The sequence below is a fragment of the Stomoxys calcitrans genome, chromosome 1 (assembly GCF_963082655.1).
Source record: "Stomoxys calcitrans chromosome 1, idStoCalc2.1, whole genome shotgun sequence".
Classification (NCBI taxonomy): Eukaryota; Metazoa; Arthropoda; class Insecta; order Diptera; family Muscidae; genus Stomoxys; species Stomoxys calcitrans.
Window position 1 is genome coordinate 182,417,760 of NC_081552.1, and position 26,270 is coordinate 182,444,029.

At 40.0% G+C, this 26,270-nt stretch overlaps 1 protein-coding gene across 4 annotated transcripts in view; it reads right to left on the reverse strand.

The window, feature by feature from the left end:
* Positions 1-3,910: 3,910 nt before the first annotated feature.
* The window catches only part of LOC106090449 (protein daughter of sevenless), a 57,920-nt gene continuing 35,560 nt past the window's right edge, over positions 3,911-26,270 (reverse strand). For 3 of the 4 annotated variants that reach the window (XM_013256626.2, XM_013256623.2, XM_013256624.2), the window contains exons 3-9: positions 23,006-23,303; positions 22,276-22,931; positions 15,984-16,124; positions 15,737-15,851; positions 15,453-15,666; positions 14,688-15,387; positions 3,911-4,594 (exon numbers count right to left, since the gene is read on the reverse strand). In XM_013256626.2, the coding sequence (XP_013112080.2) occupies positions 3,998-4,594; positions 14,688-15,387; positions 15,453-15,666; positions 15,737-15,851; positions 15,984-16,124; positions 22,276-22,931; positions 23,006-23,303 (2,721 nt within the window). In that variant the 3' untranslated portion in view covers positions 3,911-3,997. The remainder of the gene's footprint in view (positions 4,595-14,687; positions 15,388-15,452; positions 15,667-15,736; positions 15,852-15,983; positions 16,125-22,275; positions 22,932-23,005; positions 23,304-26,270) is intronic. The other variant, XM_013256627.2, reaches the window with a different exon arrangement.

Genomic DNA, 26,270 nt, shown 5'->3' on the forward strand with positions numbered 1-26,270 from the left:
TCGGAAGACCTAAAACTACCCACTGTTTCAAAGTTCAGCGAAATCGGATACAAAATAAAGCTTTTAAGGGCTTCAAAACCTTTATCGGCAGATCCGTCTATATGGCAGCTATATCTAAATATAGTCCGACCTCAACCATATTAAGCTCGGATATCAAGAGCCTCAAATCAACTCACTGTTTCAAATTTCAGGTAAATCGGTTGAAAAAAAAGCTTTTATGGGCATTATACCCTTTATCGGCAGATCGGTCCATTTGGCACCTATATCTAAATATAGTCCAATCTGAACCATATTTGGGTCCTATGTAAGGAGGCCTAAAGCTACTCACTGTTTCAAATTTTAGCGAAATCGGATAATAAATAAAGCTTTTATGGGCTTTAGACCCTTTATCGATGGATCGGTCTATATGGCAGCTATATCTAAATATAGTCGGAACAGATGTCGGGAGGCCTTAAACTACTCACTCTTTAAAATGTCAGCCAAATCGGGTAAAAATAAAGCATTTATGGGCATTAGACAATTTATCGTCAGATCGGTCTATATAGCAGCTATATCCAAATATGGTCTGATTTGGCCCGTTCAAGAATTTACCCAGCGTGCATCACAAAGACGTATCTGTGCAAAATTTCAGCTCGATATCTCAATTTTTGAAGGCTGTAGAGTGATTACAACAGACGGACGGACAGACACACGGACATCGTTAAATCATCTTAGAATTTTACGACGATCCGAAATATATATACTTTGTAGGATCGGAAATTCATATTTGAATGTGTTGCAAACGGAATGACTAAATGAGTATACCCCCTATCCTACGGTGGTGGGTATAATAATTTAAAAATTGTATTTGCTGTTGTTATGGTTTTTAAACTTAGGATACATAATGGCACGCGTCTAGCAACCTCATTCCATATAGGTTTCACTCAGGGAACTTAGGTATATTGTATCGCCCCCGAAAGATTCAATAAGCGCAAAAGAGCACTAATAAAATGAAGAAGATTAGGAGCCAGCATGTATGACAAAACGGCCAGGAGATCTGGAGAAGCTCCCTCCAATATGCGTGAAGATAATTTAGAAAGGAAATAGATTTTATGTAGCCATAATCCTGCACCTACTCTGGCATTTTCAGGACAGTCTCACAATAGGTGTCCAACCGTCTATAACTCCTCCTCATCCCCACAAATTGCAATGGCTTTTCAGGACATTCAGTAGTGCGAGCGGCAGCTCCATCACATCTAGGAGAGGTCCCCTGAACATACCAAGTTACCTAGTATTTTGGTAGTATACTATATGCACTCTGAAAGGCCACACACCATGATGACAACGTCATCCTCCAAACTTTAACTGTCCTTTTAAAATTACCTGAAAATCCGACAGCTATCCAAGAGCCGAAAAGGGGTACTCAACCCCTCCTTGTGGTGATTGATATCTAATCACAATCTTCCTATTTGAGGCATTTGTTAGCAGTCACTTGGTATCTAACTACGGCTAGCTAATGAAAACTATTTAAACCTGTCATCTTGGTGGTTTTGTGGGTTGTTGTTGTAGCCATAGCCATTTTCATAGGAAGGTGGCGATTCTCGTCAGGCTCCTGTAGGTGAGCAAGCTCGTTCCGGTCCAAAGTACCGATCGCCACGGGAACAGGGTGGCCATTGGTTATTTGAAGGCGCCAATAACTCGCCTTGTCATATCGAGCATCATAGGCACTCAGTATTTGTGCTAGAGTCCGTGCCGCTCGGCCTCTCACTGAGACTCTCCGCGCGATACCGTTGGTTGTCCGCGACTGGCGTTGCAGCTACTCTGTATGGAGCATTCGACTATCCGCAAACTGTGGACGCACCCGGTAGCTCGCAGCTAAGCTTCTCGCGAAAACAATGAACACCACACAAATCGGAGCTCAATGTACTGGCCTGTGTGGTGCTCACAGCTATCGCGTGCAGGAAATTGGGCACACATCTTGCATGTTGGCGTTTTCCCTTGCCAAATGGAGTTAAGGTGGCCGGATCCTTCTTGGGCAGAATACTGTGGTGTGTAGTATAGAGGTTTGTTTCTCCTTCGTTAACAACGTTAACAAGATTGGTCAAAAACTGCACTTGCAATGGCTCTAGGAGTGAAAATCGGGCGATACATATATGAGGGCTATATCTAAATCTGAACCGACTTCTGTGAAATTCATCTATAATGTCGAGAGTCAAGAGGAAATCTTTCCTGCCATTTTATGCAGTATTACTGCAAATAGGACGAACATATATATGAGAGGTATATCCAAATCTGAACCGATTTTTTTTCCAATTTCAATAGGCTTCGTCTCTAGGCCGAAAAGCATGCCCATACCAAAAATGAGGACGATCGGATGAAAATCGCGACCTGTAGTTTGTACACAAATTAACATGAACAGACGGACATAGCTAAATCGAATCAGAAAGTGATTCTGAGTCGATCGGTATACATATCAAAGGATCTATCTCTCTTCCAAAAGGATCTATCTCTCTTCCAAAAGGATCTATCTCTCTTACAAACTAATTCACTAAGTTATAATACCCTGTACCACAGTAGTGGTGTAGGGTGTAAATAGTATTATGGGTGTCCTCTTTGAGTGGCTGGGTTTTCTTTCACCTACAGGAGCCTGACGAGGATCGCCACCTCCACATGAAAATGTGGTTACTACAACAACAACAGCAATCTGCTCCGATATGATTGGCTGTCATCGTTGGAGTGCGCGTTGGTTTCCCCTATATTTTTCATTTCTTCCTCTTCTTTTTAAAGACTAACGCGATGGAGAAACGGGTAGCGACGTGCCCTTTAACCTATATTAACCTAATAGACATCCTCTCAGATAACAGATAGACGAATGACTAGATCCCTAACGAGAAGAGACATAGGCAGTGTGTTGTACACTGAGGCGATGAAGGCCCTTGCCGACGAAGGACTCCTTCGGGTCAATCGGGTACGTACAACCGGCTGCCATGGGATTGAAGGGTTTCTGTATCCCATGGCGGACGGCTGTACTTACCGGATTGACTCGATGGAGTCCTTCGTCGGCAAGGACTGCCGCCTCAGTGTACAATACACTGCTACAACAACAACAAGGGCTTCTGTGTGGTGTGATGCTCACCCAAGGGTGGACATCGCTGGTCTAACTAAAATCTAAAAGATCGATCATGGATAGCAACCCAACATCAGTTGCGTTGCCAACGGGCAAATTTGTAATAAAAATTTCCATTTCTTTATTGAATTGCATAGTTTTTTTTTTACAATTTGCTTATTGGCTAAATGTTCAAACTACTGATATTGACTGGACTTAACGAAAATTTACAACGTTATTTTAATTTTTATATCAAGGTTTTATCTCCTGGCAACGCAACTGCAGTTGAGTTGCAATCCATAATCGACCCCTAAATCTAACCTTATCATGTAGAGCATTTTTCATGTCGGAAAAACTCATAAATGTTTTTGGCATTTAGTGCAATGACGCAGGCTAAAAATTCTATGCCTCAAAAAGTCAAATCGGATGAAAATCGCATTATAAAACATTGAAAGCATTCAATGTAGGAGTGTATGGGACATACACCATGCAGAAAACAGAAGTCAGACGAACAGACAGCAAAGGAATGCCGCAGTGAATCAAGCCAAATGAAAACCCTGTCCACACCAGTTACCAGAAAACTTCAACACACTATATGACTATTGTTGAAATTAAAACATAAGCAACCGAGAGAAGGCAGTGAGAAGAAATGTATATGACCCTTTGATACTCAAGGGGTTTAAAAGGAACTAGAAAATCCTATGATTTCATGCCCCAAAACAGGATCTGTTATATACAAAACTTTTACTTAAACTTGTTTTTTGAAAAAAAAAAAAAACAAAAATATCACAAAACGGTGGCAGCGAAAAATAAAAATGTAAAATATTCATTCCTACAATATGTACGTATGTATGTGTGTATTTTTACGAGTTTATATGTATTATGTATGTTAATTGCTATTTTTTTTTTTATTTATTTTTTAATATGACTTTCATTCTCTATTTCTCTTTCTTCGCGTATGCGCTTAAAGGCCTCCGTTTTAATAAAATCTACCGATTTATAAACGACTTTACTTTGCACTGGAGCCCTGGCTGGATCGGCGGCTAAAGCCAAACGATTTATATTTGAATTGTTCAAAGTGCTTGCATTAATTGAATTGCTCGAAGTGCTCATATTCACACTTTGGCGACTTATGGGCGGAGCATTGGCCACATCTAACTCGAAATATTGCAATCTGTGTTCATTTTTAGTCATTGGTTGTTTTGCTGCTTGTTGCTTTGCGGTGGCTGCTGCAGCTGCTGCTGTCAAATGGTGCATAGCAGCATTTGCTGATGCAGTGCGCTGATGCATAACAAACATAGTTGGTGTATTGCATTGAGAAGACGAAGACATGGAAAAAGAAGTGGCGTTGGTTTGATTTAAAGCATAATTAGGTTTAGGTTGTCGTGGTAAGGTCCTCGTTTCCATAGCATAGGATGGAGGCAGTTCTTGTTCATTGGGTAGCACCATTGAAAGTGGAGCACCTGTGGTACGGCGTGTATTGTTGCCCAGGGTATTAGAGTTGCCAATCTAAAAAAAGAAAAAAATATTTTTATTATAGTAGTAGTAGTAGTAGTAGTAGTAGTAGTAGTAGTAGTAATCTTTATTTTCATTATTTTCTTTTTCAATACAATAATGTCTAAATAAACTTAAAATAAAATAAAAGCAATATATTAGCGTATTTCAGAGTTAATCCATCAAAATAAAGATTTACGGCTATGACTTCAAGTCGTCAGCCGGATTTAAAGAAACATTTTCAAAGCTGTGTTTAAGGGACATTTTAGTCTATGCTTAATAGTATTAGGCGTACTCGGTTAATATTAGCTTTCGGTATTGTAAGGCATTTTTGGTATATTTTATAAGATTATCCCAGTCTGCTACCTCTCTTCCATCTAAGATGCTAATTAATTCAGGTTCTGTCAGCGTCGGCCTGTGAAAGAAAAGCATGCGTTGGCTTCTTAGTATGGGACATACGGCAAGAAAATGGTATATTGTCTCTCTCTCCCTCAAATTGCATAGCGTGCACAAATCGTTGTCAACCAAATTTAAGCCTCTTTGATTAGCATTGAGGTATATCAAATCGACCCGTGCTTTAAATATCCACGTAATGTCCTTAACTTTATATTCGCCATTTAGGTACAAACACCCTCTTGTGAAATCCAGGTTTTTATAAAACCGTGACCTGCTTTGTAAAGCTTTCTGCAGCAATCTTTGCTTGTTAGCTTGCGATAGTGAATCTATGATGGAATTAGTCATACTGTTCCATTCACCTTGCGTTATATTTCCAACCAATGGTTGCATATCCAGCTCATTTAGAATGTCGTTTAAAGCTTTCACCCAAAATATTTGTTTCTGGACCATTATAAGTGTAAGTTTATGCGGCAGTCTATCCCTTTTATATCTGTACAACGTACTAGATATATACTTCAAATGCAGTCCCAGTGTGTATAAATGACTTTCTTGTAAGTCTGTTTCCATATAGAGAGCATAATTTGGTGTAGAGTCTGGCAAATTAAGAACAGTTTTTAAGAAAAAACGCTGCAATTGGTCAACTTCTTCAAAATATTCATAGCCCCAGACCTGCGCTGCATACGACTGTACCGATCTGCAAACCGCCATGTACAAGTTCCATTTATCTTGCAGGGATATTTCGTCTTTCTTTAAGAAGTTTTTCCATGTTGCTTTTATAGCACTTTTAGCTTGTGTTGTCCGGGACTGAATATGCTTCAAGAACTTCATTTTGGGCGTTAGTACCACCCCTAAGTACTTATATTCTGATACCACTTCTAATGGTTCTGCATGGAAGAACCATTTATCCTGCTGTGATAGTCTTCCCCCGTTTCGGAATACCATGATTTTAGACTTCTCAGTGTTGACTATTAAGCTCCATTTTTTACAAAATTCTTCCAAGTTTGCTATCATTTGTTGCAGGGTAGTTGAATCCTCCGCTAAAATTACTATGTCGTCAGCATACAGCAGGGTTTTTATGTTTATGCCTTCTATATCTACACCTCCTTCCAGTGCATCGCTTAAGTCGTTTATATAAAGAGAAAATAATAATGGCGATAGTAAGCACCCTTGTTTTACACCAGATTCTGTATCAAAATAACCAGACAGCTCTTCTCCAGTCCACACTGCTGACTGAGTGTTTTGATAGACAGCTTCTATCATCTTTATAAATTTGAAAGAGATGCCAATCTGATTTAATTTGTAGAAAAGTAAGTTTCGTGAAATTTTGTCAAATGCCGCTCGAAAATCTACAAAAAACGCGTAAACCTTCTTCTTTTCCGCCAGCTTGATATTGACCATCGAAGCTAAATTATATATATTGTCCACCGTAGAATAGTTTTTTCGAAAACCTGCCTGGAATTCAACCAATATATTGTTTTCTTCAACCCATTGTCCCAATCTATCATTTAGTACACCCATGAATATTTTAGCCACGGAATTCATAAAGGATATACCTCTATAATTCGATGCATCATCGAGTCTGCCTTTTTTATGAATAGGGAATATAACTGTTTTCTGAAATTCTTCCTCAATTTTGCCCTCGGTGTAGATCTTGTTGAAAATTGCTGCAAGCTGGGTCAGGAATTCATCAGTAGCATTTGAATAGAATTCATAGGGAATTCGGTCTTCACCTGGCGCCTTGTTCGGTTTTGTTTTGGCAAGGGTATACTTAATTTCCTCTAATGTTATGTCTTTATCTAGAATGTCGTTTACGATCAGTGCAGGTGCGTAATGAACTCTCAAGGACGATTGTTCCTGCCTGAGCAGTTCCATAAAATGGGTTCTAAGTATCTCTGCGGATAAAGTATGACTGATACGAAAGTCCCGGCCATTTAACTCTCTTACTAAACTCCACCATTCTTTTGCATTCGATGTATTATTTAGTTTCTCAGAGATATTGGCGTAGTACATTCTTTTAGATACTTCGCAAATGTCCTTATATCTTTTTTTTGCGCTCAAATATGCCTGTCTATCTGTTTCCGACGATGATTTCCGAAATTTCGATAAGATTTCAAATGTTTTCCTTCTTGCCCAGTAGCATCTATCATTAAACCACTTTTTCTGTGGTACGTACTGCTGCGCTTTGTTTTGCTGAACTGCCGATGCAACAATTGTATTTGTCATGTGCTTGAGACATGTTATATTGTTGGACATTAATTGTAAGCTCAGATTAGCGGTGAGGTTTTCCTGGTATTGCAATTTATGACTATCTTTCCAATGCAGCTTCGGTAGTAAATTGAGCCTATTTTGTGGGACTACTGTGTTGTTTAGCTTTAGGTTAAGAGTTATTGGCAAATGATCTGACCAGATTTTGTCTACCACCTTGAAGCTTTCCACATATTGAAGCATGTTTATGGATACTGAGCATATATCATTTACTGAGGTTCCGGTGTTGCTCAAATATGTAAAATTACCGTCCTCATCTCCTAATGTTTGGCCATTTAGAATTACCAGGTTATGTTCATTGCAGTAGTCGATATACCTTCGTCCATTCGTATTTAATTCTTTATTTTTATTATATTTTTATTATATTAGGTTCGATTAGCTAAGGTTGAAAAGAGGGTGTGGATATTAATCCACCCCATGCCACTATGGACGTACACGTAAGCCATTAACCGGCTTGTTGGCTTAATACTACAAATCGTTTATTCTATTGTTCCTCCTTACTCCACAGTGGCCCGGCACCCAAACGTTCCATGTTCAGAAAATGCGTTAATCTCTTACCTACACTCCAAGACTGTTGGTGACCTTACCGCTTTGGTTGTTATTGCCCTAATGGCTAGTGCACTGCCCGTAAAGATATACAAACTCGAAATTAATATTAAGAAAACCAGCTAGGAAAGGCAAAAGTCGGGCAGAGCCGACTATATAATACCCTACACCACCGAGTCTGCCTACTACTTTTAATGCATGGAACCTATGTTGAAATATAGTCAGATTTTAATTTCGCCTACATATTGATATATTGAATAGACCATAGGACCTAAATTGTGGCTACTAAAGCCTTTAAGGGCATATCATATGAAATATATATATGGGAGCTACATATATCTAAATCTAGACGGACGTTGACACGTACTAAGTCGTCAAATAAAACACCTCACGCAAAATTTTATAAAGATCGGATTAAAATTGTGGCTTTTATAGCCTAAAGAAGGCATATCGGATGGAAGATATATATGGGAACTATATATAAATCTGGACAGATTTTTGGTATGAAATTTTCCACATGTATTGGGACGTCAAATAACACATCTCATGAAAAATTTTGTAAAGATCTGACCAAAATTGTGACTTCTATAGCCTTAAAATGCCATATCGGGAGGAAGATATATATGGGAGCTATATCTAACTCTGAACCGATTTTTATAAAATTTTGCATGTCAAATAAAACATCTCTTTCAAAATTTTGTAAAGATCGGACTAAAATTGTCGATTCTACAACCTTTAAAGGAGGTATCGGATGAAAGATATATATGGGAGCTATATCTAAATCTGAACTGATTTTTATGAAAGTCCGCACACGTATTGGAACATCAAGTGAAACATCTCAAGCAAAAGTTTGTAAAGATCCGTCGAAAATTGTGGCTTCTATAGACTTCAAAGGCCATATCGGATGGAAAATATATATGGGAGCTATATCCAAATCTGAACCGATTTAAATGATTTACACCCATATTGGAACGTCAAATAAAAAATGTCATGCAAAATTTTGTAAAAATCGGACCAAAATTGTGGCTTCTACAGCCTAAATAGGCCACATAGAAGATATATATTTGAGCTATATCTAAATCTGAGCAGATTTTTAGAAAATTCTGCACTCGTATTAGGACGTCAATAACAATTTATCATCCAAAATTTTGTAAAGATCGGACCATATCGGATGAAAGATATATATGAGAATAACTATATTTTAATTGGCTATGACAGAATATTTGTTCCACCAGCCGAACGTAGAATAGCGTTCCAAGCGTCTCGATCTCTACAAGGCGTTATGGAAGTTGAAATCATTCATTTCTTCTTATCTCCATTACCTGCCAAACCCATTTTCACTGACTCTCTTTCGATTCTTTCAGAGGCTGCAGTTACTACTTCCGGCGACCGACCTATGATGTCGATGTCTTCGGTATAGGCGAGTAGCATTTGTTCTCTTGAGATTAGTGTACCATATCTATTCACATCTGCATCTCGTATAATCTCCTCGAGCAGTATATTAAAGAGATCACATGATAAGCTGTCTCCTTGTCTGAAACCTCGTTTGGTATTAAATGGCTCGGAGAGATTTTTTCCTATTCTTACTGAGGAACGCGTATCAGCAAGTGTCATCCTGCAGAGTCTTATTAATTTTGCAGCGATACCAAACTCACACATGGCTTGAAATACCTTTGAACGTAAAGAAGTATCGAAAGCCGCTTTGTAGCCAACAAAGAGATGGTAGGTGTTGATTTGTCCTTCTCGGCTCTTTTCCAGGATTTGGCGCAGTGTGAATATCTGGTCCAGGGTGGATTTACCAGGTCTAAAGCCGCATTGATAGGGCCCAATTATCTCATTGACTTTAGGTTTTAATCTTTCACGCAGTACGCTCGAGAGTATCTTGTATGCGATGGGGAGGAGACTATTTCCTCCGTAGTTGGCACAATCCGCCTTGTCTCCTTTCTTGAGTATGGGCACACTATGTAGAGGTTCCAATCATCGGGTATGCGTTCTTCTAGGCAGATTGCGTAGATAAGCTGATGCATACGCCTTATCAGCGTGTCGCCTCCGGTCTTAAATAGTTCAGCGGGTAACCCTTCGGCTCCTGCTACCTTGTTGTTCTTTAGTCGGGTCACTGCTACGTGGACCTCAATCTGACTAGGAGGTAAAAATTCTATACCATCATCATTGATTGGTTCTGCGGTATCCTCTTCGCCGCCAGCGTCGGAACTTGCACTTGGGTAACATATTTTTCCCATATCCTTAGCATATTATCTGTGTCAGTTACCATATTTCATTCTTTATCTCTGCAGGAGGTTGTGCCTGCACCAAAGCGATCGGTTTGATGTTTAATTCTTTAGCAGAATTTCCTGACTTCATTCTGACTCCTGCACATCTCAATTCGCTCACACTCACGTCTTTCCATTTCCTTTTTCTTTCTGCAGGATAGACGTTTCTCCTCGCTCCTTTTCTCCCGATACCTCTCCTTCATATAGATGAGATATATATGAGAGCTATATAAATCTGGAGCTATTTTTTCAAAATCAATAGCGTTCGTCCTTGAACCAAAAAAAGTGACTTGTGCAAAATTTTGTGACAGTCGGACAACAAATGCGACCTGTACCTTGATTACAAGAATACATGGACCGACAGGAAGTGATTCTAAGGCGATCGGATTTTTTAAAAGAAAGTAAATGCATTTTTAATAAAGCTTTGAATGAACTTCAATGAAATATACTTTTTTTCTAAAGCAAGCTAAAAGTAACAGCTGATAAGTGACAGAAGAAAGAATGCAATTACAGAGTCACAAGCTGTGAAAAAATATATATATATATAATGTTTATACCAAGAAGATATATATATATATATATATATATATATGTACATATATATATATATATATATGTATATATATATATATATATATATATATATATATATATATATATATATATATATATATATATATATATATATATATATATATACATATATATATATATATATATGGGGCAGTAGTTTGGAACATAATGTTTATACCAAGAAGATATATATATATATATATATATATATATATATATATATATATATATATATATATATATATATATATATATATATATATATATATATATATATATATATATATATATATATATATATATATATATATATATATATCTTCTTGGTATAAACATTATGTTCCAAACTACTGCCCCATGGCATGACCAGTTAAGGAAAAATAAGAATAAGAGGGGTTTCATAAATATAGCCTTGGCCACCATCTTCTAGATAGGGAAGCTTGGTAAATTTCTACGGACGAATCTTACATGTATAAAGGCACTGGAGAAGGAGTTTTTAAGATAACCCCTATGTTATGGAACAGGTGGATAAATTGTGGGTCCCATGGCACAGGATGCATTTTATCGTCACTACGATTTCGGGCTGAAGAGGTATTTAAATCCGTTGTACACTAAAGCGGCAGCCCTCGCCGTTGAAGGTTCTCAACGGGTCAATCCGGTACGTACAACCGGCTGCCATGGGATTGAGCTGTCCTCGTCAAACTGCTATATGTGAGCAACCCTGATTTGGTCCTTAGGATCGATCGCTGCGGGAACACCATGGCTATTGGTTATTTAAAGGTGCCAATAACTCGCCTTTTCATATCGAGCGTCATAGGCACTCTGAATTTAAACAGGAGCCGGGGTCGGTCGGCCTCTAAACGACTCAAACGACACAATTGCAGCTATTGCGAATACGGAGCATTTCACTATTCGCAACTTGTGGACGCGCCTGATAGCTACCAGCTGAGCTTATCGTGATGACGATGAGCTTAAAGTTTCAGCCTCAAGTTTGTACGTTAGCCCAGAGAAGACTTAAGAAGTAAGCCAGTTCCTTGTCAACTGGCTATGAAGGTTTCCACGTTTCCTCAGCAGAACAATTTCGATATCCGACAAGGTTAAATACTTGGAAGTAATCTTGGATAGGAGGAGGCCAGCATGGCGCAGAGGTTTGCATGTCAGTCTATGACACCAAACGCTGCGGTTTAAATCCCGTAGTGAACATTAGAAAATTTTTGGGCACTGGTTATCCCCTTACTTATGTTGGCTATAGTTGTGAGGTATGCTGCCATGTTATAACTTCTCTACCAAGTGGTGTCGCTATGCGGCACTCCGTTCGAACTCGGTATAAAAAAGGAGGCCCCTTATCATTGAGCTTTAACTTTAATCGGACTGTACTCAGTGATATGAGAGAAGTATCCCCTATTTTTTAATGAAATGTTCATGGGAAATTCTGTTCAGATCTTGGCTAGGAAACTGAACAGGAAGTTTGTTGTTGTTGTTTTACTATTTGTTGTGTTCTATCTTTCGTCTGCTTGATTCTGTTGAATATCAAGACCCAGGAACTCTGCGACTAAAATAACGTAACTTAATTGAACCAGAACTACTCTGGCTTGACGGGGAAGGTCAATTTCTTCAGGTGCAATGGGAGGCGGTCGTTCTCCAAGGACTACATTCATGCGGTAGCAATTTACCGTATCTGCTACCGTGTCTGCATGAATGTTGTTTAGACCTGCTGGATATGCCGCATGATCTAGAGGTTCTCTCTTGTACCGCTGAACCTCACGCTCTAGATCATGTAGATGTAGACCTTAAGTCTTCTGGGCGGTGGATATTTTTCCACAAGATGATGGTTTGGATGGTCTCTGCGATAACAGCCCAAAAAGTAATGCTTGGACAGCATGTAGTTATGTCTTCGCAACGGTAGAATCTTTGTCTCCTGAAGGAGGTGGTCCACATGAGAACTGAGGAGACAGCCTGTCGCAGTTCGGAGGGCGGCATTCTAACAGATCTGAATATTATTCCACTGCGAGTCACAAAGCAAGTGACTTGAGGACCTTGTTTCTACTTTTGACTTTATCGCAAATTGATGTTGCATGTGGGGAGAATGTGTAAGAGCTGTCAAATGTGACGCCAAGTATTTTGTGACACTTGATAGTCGGAATCATTTCTCCATCGACCAACACAGTCAGCTCGGTATTGACCTCAAGCGTATTTATAGTGAACAATGTGACTGAAGATTTCTTGCAGCGAAATATGAGGCAAGTTCGTTGAGGTAGACATTCAACCTATCGCAGATGTCAACAATGGGTGGGAGGCAATCAGGGTCCGGGGTTCTTTTCAAACCCCGCCACGGACTAGAAGCGTGCGGAGAAGGACTGCGGTATGTGCCTCTCTCATGACGAAAAAAGACAAACACGTACACTGAGGCGTCAGCCCTTGCCAATGAAGGATTCCAATACCCGAGGTGGTGGGTATCAAAAGTCCGATCTAGCCGAACTTAATGCCTTTTAATATGGCCCAGTGAACCAATGCCAACAATAGCCCGATTTTGATTATTATTAGCGCGGATGTTGAAGGTCAAAGCAGAAGTCATCATGCAACATTTCAGCCCAATCGGGTTATAATAAATCGGTGGCTCAAGAAGTGAAATCGAGAGATCGTTTTATATTGGTGCTATATCAGTCTATGGATCGATTTGGACCATACTTATCAGGGTTGTTGGAAGTCATAACAAAACATCATGTGCAAAATTTCAGTAATATCGGATAACAATTGAACCTTTTAGAGGCAAAAGAACGTAAATCAGAGATCGGTTTATATGGGAGCTATATCAGGTTATAGGCCGATTTGGATCATTTTTAGCACGGATGTTGGAGATCATAACAGACGTTTTCATGCAAAATTTCAGGCAAAGCGCCGCTAGATTGGGCATATCGGCCACTGTGCGTTGACCACCAATAACATACTAAGCATGGATATTGAGCGATCTAACACAACTGTCCCAAATTTCAGAAAAATCGGGTAATAAATAAATATTTTATGGGTCTAAGACTTTAAATAGTGAGATCGGTCTATATAAAATATTTTTCCAAATATAGACCAATCTGAACCATATTCGTTGTGGATGTTGAGGGGTCTAATTAAATCACTGTTCCACAATTCGGCGAAATCAGGTACATAACAAATGTCCTTTTTATGGGACTAAGACCATAGAATATTTAGGAATTTAATAAAAGTCACTATTTCAAATTAAAGTATATTGTATGATATCAAGAAGAATTATGGGGAGATGGTGTTTATTTGGGAGTTATATTAAGAATATTCCGATAAAGCCTATTTTGGAACTAAACTTATCTACCTGGTTAAAAAAAAAATCTGTGAAAAGTTTCAGCTAAGACTGTAGCGTCATTTCAACGGAGAGGAGGACCGGACATGGCTAGATGGTCTAAAGGTCGAAAAAGAATGAGCGCGTAGAGCTTTGGTTTTGAGCGTTGAGTTGAAAAAAATGCAACTCGTCAAGAAAGCACCGCGAAAAAGTTAAACAATTTTAAACTTTGACGCCTGATGGTCTAAAGACCGAAACAAAATGAGCGCGTTGAGTTTTGGTTTTGAGCGTTGAGTTGAAAAAAAATGAAACAAATTTCAAGAAAGCATCGCGCAAAAGATATACAATATTTAACTTTAACGCCCAAAAACCCCTACTTCACGTATGGCAACACAGAATGACGCTCGATTTCAGTCGTCAAAGTTGAAAATTCTTTGACTTTTGCCCGTTGCTTCTGTGTTGTTTGTTTGCAGAGTTGTATTTTTTTATCGCAACGCTCAAGAAAAAAGCTCATTCTGTTTCGGTCTTTTGAGTTTTATGACGGTCAAGAATATATATAAATATACGCTTTATAGGGTCGGAAATGGATATTTCAGTGTGTTACATATGAGAAGACAAAATGACTATACCCCCGGACTTTGTGTGTTTTTTTCTGTGTAATTTTATAACTTATCCCAAATTCACCATATGCTGATGCTATCAAATTCAATTTTTTATGGGCAAATAAGAAAATGTTTACTTTATGCCTTACCTTATAAGCATTTGGTTTATTTTTGCGATCTACGGAGGGTGGTTTCTGCGGCAAGTTATTATCTGGCGCTCCAGGTGTTCCAATAAATCCTCCGCCCACAAATACACCATAGTTTTCAGTGTGCGATTTAGCGCCAGCAACCACATTACCACTAGCGGCAACCGCAACACCACCACCCACCAGTCCCGCTGGTGATTGTATTTGTGTTGTTTGCAAACGATTTGCCAAATGATCGACCTGGGACGTTAACTGGGGTGGCTTTGCTGCCACCTCTTCTGGTGGTTTATCAGCCTCTACACTTAATTTTGGTTTTAATTTACGATTGACTGGCGGCACATTAGTTTGCTCAACGAAATCGTAACGAAAAACATTGCCCTCCACTTTGCTAGGGGCTGCATTGGTATAACAATGCGGTCTGGGCAAAGTTCTCACATTCGATGACAATTGCGATATCACCGACGCGGGTGAACTGGGCACCGATTCTATGCTAGCCATTAAATTTGGTGTTGAAGCTGCAATGGGATTTGCATCGGGACTGGTTATTTTGTCCATTATATTTGCCATATTGCAATAGGGCAATTGGTGGGAACGTGGTATGTCATAGCTCTCATCTACCACAGAGCGAGCATCTCTGGGTCCTATAATGGCAGGTGAAGTATTTTCGGTATCCGAAAATTGTGGCATGTCTCGTGTTGATGATCTGTTGAATTGTCAAAAAATATCTGTATTAGATAGAGACAAACTAAGTTTAGGTAAGCTGCTCACTTTTCATTGTCCTTAAAGTCCAATATTAAATTATTTTTATTTTTCAATACTTTAGCTAATTTTTCCAAACATTCATTGGAATTATGGGCACTATTATTTGTAATATTCTTTAGCTCTTTGCTAGCATCGTCAGGTAATTTCGAAAATCGTTGTGAATAGGTTAAAACAAAAGATTCATTTTCTACCGAACTATCGGATGGTCTGGTATTGCGATCTGTGAACATATTTGTAATGTTAGGAAAAATATAAACAATGTTGAGAAGAGCAATAACAAATTGACATACCCATGTGTTCTCTAAGGGGCATGGGATGTGCCCATTCATCATCATCTGTGAAAACGCTTTCGGAATCCGAATCGGATTTATGACTGCGATTTTTGGAGACATTTACAGGTTGCTGCTAGAAAAAGCAAATAATCAATTGAATAAAAACCGCTACGCTTGGACAAAAGCTAACTTCTGCTTGTCTCTATTCAAGTCCACATTAAACACATCATCAAAGTATATAAACTATTATTCCAAGTTGACTTACCGTTCCACAATTTGTTATTTTCGGTGAATATGATTGAACATTGGTCAAATTCAGTCCAATATTATTATGGCTACGCGGAGTGTCATAGAATTTCGGATCCAAATTATTTAAGGGTGTTGATGGATGAGTATTTGCCTCTAACTGAAAATAAGAAAAAATAGAGACAATTTAGGAAAGACTAAAAAGATTTTCTGTTATTCAATTCTTTTAAGGAAACTCTTCATTTAATAACAAAAATTGTTCAGATAAAAGCAGCCTATGTCAGAAAGGAAGGTGGGTGAGGACCCCCACGAACGTGGATGTGCACCAGATAACTATGAGAGTCACACAGGCTGGAACTTTGAACTCCAATCTGTGTAGTGTTCTTCGTTATCACGAGAAGCTAGCGGGCGCGTCCGAGAGAGAACCGGTGCCACCCGGACCGGTTCTTGCACAAATACTGAATGGCTATGATGCTCGATATGACAATGCGAGTTTTTGGCGTCTTTAAATAACCAATGATCACCCTGTTCCCGCTGCGATCGGTCCTACCGCTGATTGTCCTCGCTGCAGCTACTTCGTATGGAGCATTCCACTATCCGCAACCTGTGGACGCGCCCGGTAGCACACAGCTAAGCTCTTTATGACAGCAATGAACACCACACAGATCGAAACTCAATGATCCAGCTTGTTTGGTGCTCACAACTATTCCGAGCCAGCTGATTGGTAATGTCATACGGCTGTGCTAGGGCTCTTAACGTTATCCCGGGGAAAACTAAAATCTTCCTTTTAGCGAAGAAGACGAAGGTGGGCCAATTCAAGGTACCATGCTTCCTCACCAGAATGATTTCGATATCCCACCAGGTCAAATATTTGGGAGTGGTATAAGATAGGAAATTGAACTGGAAGTGCCGCATCCAGAAGCGTATTGAGAATTCTCACAGAAGGTGGAAGACGAGCCGTAGGCTCGAAATAATGCTTGAATCCGAGGATAATCTACAGGCCCTACAGGAGCGTGATTAGACCAATACATACTTACGCCTCAGTAGACTCGAAATGGGTCTAATGCAGCCACTGCGGCTATGAGATAGAAGGCGATGGGAGTGTGGATAAAAGATAGAAGCGGGTCAAACCATCGCGGGATAATCGAGGCGACAGTAAAATGAATGGATGGATTGGATTGGAAGAGGTTTCTGAATGAATTGGATAGACTTTGGTGTTGCCACCTGGTAGTTCATGCTACATGTATCGTAAAGTATCCTGTATCCTGTTCCTCAATGAGAATGCTCATGGGACAATATGTAGTTTATGCTACACAAATGGTGTCAGAGATTTTAGAGGGAGCCCAGATGATCGAGGCGCTTGAAACGCTATTCTAAGATCGGCTAATGAGTCAAATGTTCTGTCATAGTCAATTACAGAAAAGCTACACAAATGGATCAAAGCAAGAGGATAGAATAGGTTAATATTTACGGCTGCCTGATCACGGAATGTGCGTAAAAATAAGATTAAGATTGTGACTAGGGGATCACCGCAGATAAGTGTTTTATTACCTCTAATGTGACTCTTATTTGAAACAGTAGAGTGGTGAAGGCCCTCTGGACGAGAATTTCGCGAAACAGGACATCGCATATACTGAATAAAGGATGACTTCAGATTGCTAATAGAGTACTGACCAGTCATTGCAACGTCAGGTCTTTGACGTCGCATTAGACATAGGAAGAAAATAGGTGAACACAATTTTCCGTACCTCGAATCCCTTAAGGAGGCCACCATAGCGCAAATATTAGCATGTGCGTCTATGATGCTAAACGCCTGGGCTCGAATCCTGGCGGAAACATCAGAAAACAATTTTCAGCGGTTGTTATCCCCTCTTAATGCTGGCGACATTTGTGAGGTACTACGCCATGTAAAAACTGCACCCCAATAAGGTACCGCACTGTGTCAAGCCGTTCGGGCCCAGCTAAAAAAAAATAGGTTCCTTATCATTGAGGTTAAAATTGAACCGGACTGCACTCATTGATATTTGAGAAGTTTGCACCTGTTCCTTAATGGAATGTTCATCGAAGATTTTGCATTTGGAATCCCTCTAGGCAAATATTCTTCTTGCCATTCTGGTGTTCTGGATGTGGCCTGGATTGGCTCGCTGAACCATACTTTGACCGGCGAAAGTTTCTTTGTCACAATCTTCTTAGTTTGTTGCTGGTCGCTTCGCTTGAAGTCTTCTTCTATGACGAACACACACAATGTTGTTGTTGTAGCAGTGTGCGGTACACTGAGGCGGCAGCCCTTGCCGATGAAGGAACCCATCGCGTCAATGCGGTAATTACAACCAGCTGCCATGGGATTGAACACAATGGAGCTAAGGTATTCGAGTGAAGCGGCCAGAAACCGAGTGTGCTAGTCGAGTGCCTCCTAAACTAAGAATACTGTGACTAAAATTGTGTGCGTGAGTCAGCGTTCGCGTGCGAGGTCAGAATCCAATCACGTGACGGTGTGACCGTGACTAAATAAAAAATGAGTATTCATAACAATTATATAGACTTACGACAAAATAACTACTCATGAGAAAATCACCACTCACGAAAAAATAACAACTCACGACAAAATCAGTCCCACGAAAAAATCAGGCTTACGAAAAATCTCAATTTACATTCAACTTTGCTTACGTATAGGTGTTGGTTTGGTATCAGACTCTGTGGCGGTACTGGTCTCTGAATCGATGAATATTACCTTGACCGATGCACTGAAAATGATAATGTGATTGTTGTTGTTATAGTCATACCGTTGTTATAGTCGAACCAGCGAGCTGAATCGAGAAATAAACTGGGTAGTCAACGAACATAGGAGGAATTTGTGGCTGGAACACTTGGAGCAATGTAACTTAGGTAGCGATTTAGGCAAGCTGTGGTCTACTGTTAAGTTACTCTCGAACCCCGATAGACGGGATGACAGGACCTTGGTCACGCAACTGTGACTAATCCGAAGAGATGCGCCAGGTAGTTCAACCATCAATTTATTGTGCATCCCGAGAGTGACAGGGCTAGGAGGAGAGACATTCGTCGTATCTGTGATTTCCGAGCCGATGGACAGTCATCACAATTAACGGTGAGCGAAGTTACAAATGTCATCCGTGGCGCCAAATAATTCAAAGCGTTGGGCCCCGACGGAATCTCTACACTGATGCTAAAGAATCGGAATCTACCTGGAGTTGAGTACCTTACAACTGGTCTCAACCTGTCTTTGAACACTCTTATATTTAGTTCCCGATGTCTGGAAAATGGGCAGAGTGATCCCACTATTGAAGCCTGGAAAGGACCAGAGTTTGGGGGAGTCGTACAGACCGATCTCCCTTCTCTCACCAGTAGCAAAGGTGCTTGAGGCATTACTCCTCTCGAGCCTTATAGGATAATTTCCTTTCGCCGAGGATCAACATGAATTTCGAAGACTGAATAGCACAACAACAGCTTTGCATGCCATCAACGCACACATTTGCCGTGGCTTCAATCAGCCCAGGCCATGTGATAGGACGGTCCTCGTCGCACTTACGGCCCTCGAAGGCATTCGACACGGTCAGCCATGCCAAACTATTTGAGGACATCGCCAACACGTCCCTCCAGCCAGGCTTAAAACGCTAGGTCGCGAATTATCTGTGTGGTCGCCAGTCATTTGTGGAATTAAGGGATAAGAAGTCGAAGCACCGTAGAGTGAAACAGGGAGTTCCACAAGGTGGGGTGATATCTCCGGCACTGTTCAACCTCTACCTATCCTTCATTCCACCCCCTTCAGAGTGCATAGAGATCGTATCATATGCAGACGATTGGACGATAATGGCATCCACCCATTGATTACATCTGCGATAGGTTAAATAGCTACAATATAGCAATAGAAATATAGAAACTTAAAAATATCTGCCACCAAATCTTCAGTCACATTGTTCACTACAAATACGCGTGAGGTGAATACTGAGCTGACTGTGACCATCAAGTGCCCCAAAATACTTGACGTCACATTTGACAGCTCATACACATTCTCCCCACATGCCACAGCAATTTGCGATAAAGTCAAAAGTAGAAACAAGGTACTCAAGTCACTTGGGGTGCAGGCCAAGAAACCTTGTTGACCGCGTACAAAGCAATTGGCCGGTATGTGGTAACTTATGCAGCGCCAGTGTGGTCTCGTCAACTTTGTGACACGCAGTGGAATAATATTCAGATCTGTCAGAATGCCGCCCTCCGAACTGCGACGTGCTGTCTCCTCAGTTCTCAGGTGGACCACCTTCATCAGGAGACAAAGATCCTACCAGTGCGAAGACATAACTACATGCTGTCTAAGCAATACCTTTTGGGCTCTTATCGCAGAGACCATCCAAATCATCATCTTGTGAATAGATATCCACCGCCCAGAAGCCTTAAGGTAGATTTGCATGATCTAGAGATTGAGGTTCAGCGTTACAAGAGAGAACCTCTGGATCAAGCGGCATATCCAGCAGGTGTAGACAACTTTCATGCAGACACGGTAGCAGATGCGGTAAATGGCTACCGGGTGAATGTAGTCCTTGGAGAACGACCGCCTCCTATTGCACCTGAAGAAATTGACCTCCTCCGGCAAACCAGAGTAGTTCTGGCTCAATAAAGTTCCGGCAGATGCATCTGCCTCAACTCCTACAGAGCAAGGATTAATGCCGACATGCAAGACGTATGTCCCGATTGTAACTAGGGACCGCACGATACACGTCACCTGTTTAACTTCCAGCCAGACCCAGATCCCTGTAGACGCACCCCATCTTAGTCGCATAGTTCCTGGGTTTTGACACTTAACAGAATCAAGCAGACAAAAGATAGAACACAACAAACTACAAGAACAACAACAATAGCCACACAAATCGGAGCTCAATGTTCCAGCCTGTGTGATGTTAATAGTTATCCCGTGCTTCTGAGATGCTCTGTCCAATGCAAAAGCACTCTTTGAAAACGATTTGGATTTTGTTTTCGTACAACAACGTTTGGTTATGGTCCGCGGCGTATATTGTCACTGTGTTGATGGATAGTACACGGAAAAAAAAATAAAAATCGGTTTCATTCTCGAAACTAATTAACTTTTTAATTGAAACTGCTTCAATCTCGAAAATTATAATATACAATAAGCTACAATTTTAGAAAAAGGTGATTGAAAAAAAATTCAATGAAAAAAAAGAATTAAAATTTTTTTAAATTTCTTATTAATTTTTTAATTGATCCAATTAAAAAATGATTGCAATTTTCGAAATGTCAAAATAATTTTTTAATTAGATAAATAAAAAATTTAGTTGAAAAGGCACCATGTTTAAGGCGCACCCGCAATTTAGATGCAATATGGTTCACATATGTAAAACTCCGGGAACACGAATTTGAGTTTAATGTTTGGATTAATGGTCACTCCTCAGATTTTTAACAAGAATCGAAACGCGTCATACTATGTTTGGTGTTGTGGTATCTTCTGGCTTTACTATTCCATTGCAATATACTTCAACCATAAAAAACTCGTCTCGAAAGAGAAAAAAATGAAAGTTGTAAAATTATTATCTTCGCCTTAACGGGCAAAAAAACTTGAGAAATAAAATTGGGTGGAGCCCGACCGGGATTCGAACCTGTAAGCTCGAAACAACGGCGAGAGCCGCTGCCGTTGTCTGGCATTCGAAGCCATTGAAACAACTTCCGAAAGATACACGGAACTTGGGTATGCCATGGGAATATTGTAGTTGAGTAGACAAAAAATCTGCCACTACACACACAAACACATGCATTGGGAAATGAAAAGCAAGCAGACAGGGTGTCGAGCGTGGTAGTGTGGTACTTATATCACGTTTTCGTAATGAATTCGTTGGTATGTTGATACAAAAAAATAGAAACGCGTCATACATGATATTTTTGGTCTATCAAAACTTTGTGTGATGTAGAAAAATAGCTATAATCAGATGGAATTCTTCTGATCTTTGGGTAGCATTCGTATTAAATCTGGAAATTTCGTTAATCAATCAACTGCAGTTTATTTTAAAACTAAATTTGCCATGAATATTACATTAAGAAACAGGGGATATTTCTCGCATATCAAAAAGTGCAAAGCAATTAAAGTTTAGGCTCAATGATAAGAGGCCAACTTTTTTCTGCCGAGCCCGAACGGCGTGACACCACTTTTTAGAAAAGTTTTCACATGGCAGGATACCTCACAAATGTAGTCAACTTTAGTAATGTTCATGCCGGTATTTGAACTCAGGCGTTCGCCATCGTAGGCTAACATGCTAACCTCTGCGCCACAGTTTTTGCAAACTTACCAAAAATTTCGGACTTCCAGAATAGCATTCGCTTATGGGAATATAAGGTCCCGAAGCTGTACTTAAAGCTGGTGAAGGCTGCACACTGTGTTGTTGAGTATCCGTCAATGGGGTATTGTTTATGACCAGATTTTCGGGAATTTTGCGTACAACACCATTCGAACTGACAGCAAGACGTGATGAATCCTGAAACATATCTGTATTTAGATAAACTGCCGAAGATGCCGTTTGCGGCTGTTGTTGGCGGTTATGTTGCTGCTGCTGCTGCTGGTGGTGCGTTTTCTGCTGTGACTGTCGCTGTTGCGGTTGCTTGTTGACTACATTCGCTAATTGTTGCTTCTCGAATTGGACATCGCACAGAACTGTCTCACGATTTGAGTATTCCGTATTCACATAGGCCCTACTGCTATCGTCAGCGGCATTTGTTGATGTTGTAGCATTTAGATGGTTACAGCTGGCCGCAGCGGCCGATGTCAAAGGCTGTTGTTCCACCACCACATTTGGCGGTTTACGTAGAATATCATGGTTGAAACTTTGAGGAGTATTATTGCCACCACCAACATTGGTTCCACTAGACGAATTAATGGTGGTGGTTGTGGTGTCATTCGAAGAATTGGTATGAATCGTGGTGGCTAAGTTTTGGGTGCGATTTTCATCTTTACAAATGATTCAAAAAGTAAATGATGTCTCATTATTTCGTCTACAATAAAACACTGACCTGATGACTTACCTTGCGATTGTTTTGTGTCATGCAAGTGACACACCTGACAAATACAATTCACCCAATCACGCATATCAGTTTCCGTGTCCGCTGCCAAATAATATGTACGCTTCGGTGTTTTAATATCAAACATAAATTGAAATTTCTGCTTTCGATTCTCCAATCGCAGGCCACAATCTACCTGCTCGCATTGATCCAAATCAATTACACCCTTCAATTTGCGACACTTTCGATCGGCATAGTATTCGAGGCAGAATTGCTCCGGTATCTCGCCTTGTTTCAATGTAAACCAACGGCGGCGCCAACGCTATACCAAAAAAGAGAAGGAAAGCAAAAAAAAAACAAATTACAAACAATTAACACGTTGTTGTATCGTATTACGTTCGGAAGACAATGATAAAACGATAGCAATGACGATAAAGCCGATGTGCAAACATATGTGTAATGAAATCTAATGTCATCATTAAGTGGGTAGGAAAACATATCGAACATTTACTAATGATAATGGAGCTAATTACAAACATTTGATATCTGTCCATCCATCACTTATGTATACTCCTAGGTGATATGTATGAACTTTGGGCAGTTGGAATAAAAATAATAAAATTAGAAAACCACCAAACGCGATCCATATCTATTCTTTGCCAACAAAAAATTTGTGACAATGGCAAAAATTTTGAGCGGAATCTTATAAAAAGTTGCCTATTATGAGCTCCAGTAGTTTAGCTCATACTAAGGGCCTGGCTATGCTCTCGTAAACATACAGTAAATGTAGGAAAACGTGTCAGCTACAATATTTTGTTTTGGCTTATGAATACACATACAAATGATTACCGAACGTCTGTCGACCGTAACCGGAAAAGAGAATTCAGTAAAAACAAAATTTTACGTTTCGTTTTCGTGTCGGTTGAAAAAATTTGAACAATTTTCAAAACTTAAAAGTAAAGTTTAGAAAGGATCCTCCCCCTTAACCCAATTTTCGAAAATGCCAGATCTTAGCGATGCGTGCAAAGATTTAAGCAAGATCTTGTATGCCACTTCATGGTACCCCAAAAACACGAATTTGGTATGGAATTTTTGGGTCAACTAACCCTGGGGGACGCCCTATTTCAAAACCCGCCCGAACGGACATGTTTACCGATTGTGACAATATGGGTATCAAATAAAAGGTATTTAAGAGTAGATTACGAACTTGGTATAAAATTTCACCTTTAGTGTCGGGGAGTCCCCCACCCCCAAAAACACCACCCAACAGGACACTTTTACTGCTTTGGGTAATATGGGTATCAAATGAAAGGCATCAAAAATAGAATACAAATTTGAGATAAAAATGTATTCCTTGGTGTCTGAGGGGCCTCCTCACCCCCCAAAACCCTCCAGCAGGACACTTTTGCCGCTTTGGGTAATATTGGTATCAAATGAAAAGTATTTAAAGGTAGAATACAAATCGGACTTAAAAACAAGGATTTAAAAATAAATAAATGTAGGCCGAACAGGATAGAATAGGACACCAATAAAAGGTCTTAAGCAGAGTACACTTTTTACTCTCAAATTGGGATAGACACGGGAGGACCTGCGGATCTTTAAAAATGTGGTATCCCAAGTGGTAGCTTTCAAAAATGATTTTGAATGTAGATAACCAAAAAAAAATTTTAATTGGTGTGCATCTGAACGAGACCCCTAGCTCTAAATATATTGATCCTTCAAAATGCTTGACTTTATAGGTCTCAAACAAAATCGTGTTCCAGCACGATGCTGATATTATTTCAGGGTCCGCCCCCTAAATTCCCTTAAAACCGGCAATGTTTGTCTACTATGGCAATAAATAAAAGGTATTTGATGGTAGACATTTTGAGGCCAAATCGTCTCAGCCCATAAATTCTCCTTAAACTAATGGCAAAATTGGCTCAAATAAAAGAAATTTGAGAGTAAAACACGATGCTCATATTTTTCAGGGCTAAGTGCGTGGATGGTCGCCCCACCCTACATATCCGTCAAACTGGACATACTTGTGGATTATGGCAAAAAGGGCCAAGTCCTTCAGGGGCGTCTCACCACATAACTCCCCCTAAACCACACATATATACCGACTTTAGCAATATGTAGCTCAAGTGTGGTTTTTGGGAGTAGAGTATGAACCTCACCCTAAAAAACACCGCCATACCGGATATATTTATTGACCATAGCTATATAAGGCTCAAATGAAAGAAATTTGGGTGTATAAAACCAATATGATATCCACATTGGGGCGAAATATTTGAAAACCCCGTACAGCTAAGATAAAATAAGAGAATGAAAGAAGGCGCAGCGGAGCGGGCCCTGTCCAGCTTCAATTTGTTTTTGTTTGTTTGTTCCGTATAGATTCTAAAACGGCTGTACCGATTTTCTTGAAATTTTCACAGATTGTGTAGACTGGTCTGGAAGGAAACATAGGTTATATAATTTTTTGATATCGGGAGGGGGGCGGTCCCTTCCCCTTACTCCAAAAATAAAAGTGGACCGATCGGGACAATATGGGATTCAAATGAAAGGTATTCAAGAGTAGAGTACGAATTTCATAATAAAAGTTGGGTCCAAGTACCTGGGGGTCCATCCCAGCCCCAAAACCCCTTGAAATAGGTTTATTTGACGATCATGACAATATGGGACTCCAATGAAAGGTATTCGGGAGTAGATTACAATATGGGCTCAAAGTAAAGGTATTCGGGAGTAGATTACGAATATGGTCGGGAAGTAGGCTTTAGAGTTTATTGATATCGGAAGGGGGCGAACCCTCCGCCGTTACCTCAAAACACCACCCAAAATCAAAAGTGGACCGATAAGTTCAATATGGGCATCAAATGAAAATTATGCGGGAATAGATAACGAATCTTTCAAACCAATTCATGTTAAAGTATAGGGGGTCACCTTACCCCCACAAAAACTCCCAAAATGGGCACATTAGGTTTGTTTGTTCCGTATAGACTTAAAAACGGCAGAACCGATTTTCTCAAAATGTTCGCATATTGTGTAGGTTGGTCTGGAAGGAAACATAGGCTATATAATTTGTCGATATCGGAAGAGGGACGTACCCTCCCCCCTAAAATGGCAAAAGGACTTTAGCATGAAGATAATTTAAATAGGAAAATAGGTGTTTGTGTATACATTATCCTGCACCTACTCTCGCAATTTCAGGGCAGTCCCACAATAGGTGCTCAACCGTCTATGACTCCTCCTCGTTCCCACAAATCAAGCTTACGTCCGCCATGTGTCCAGCGTAAGGTTAAACCGTGGA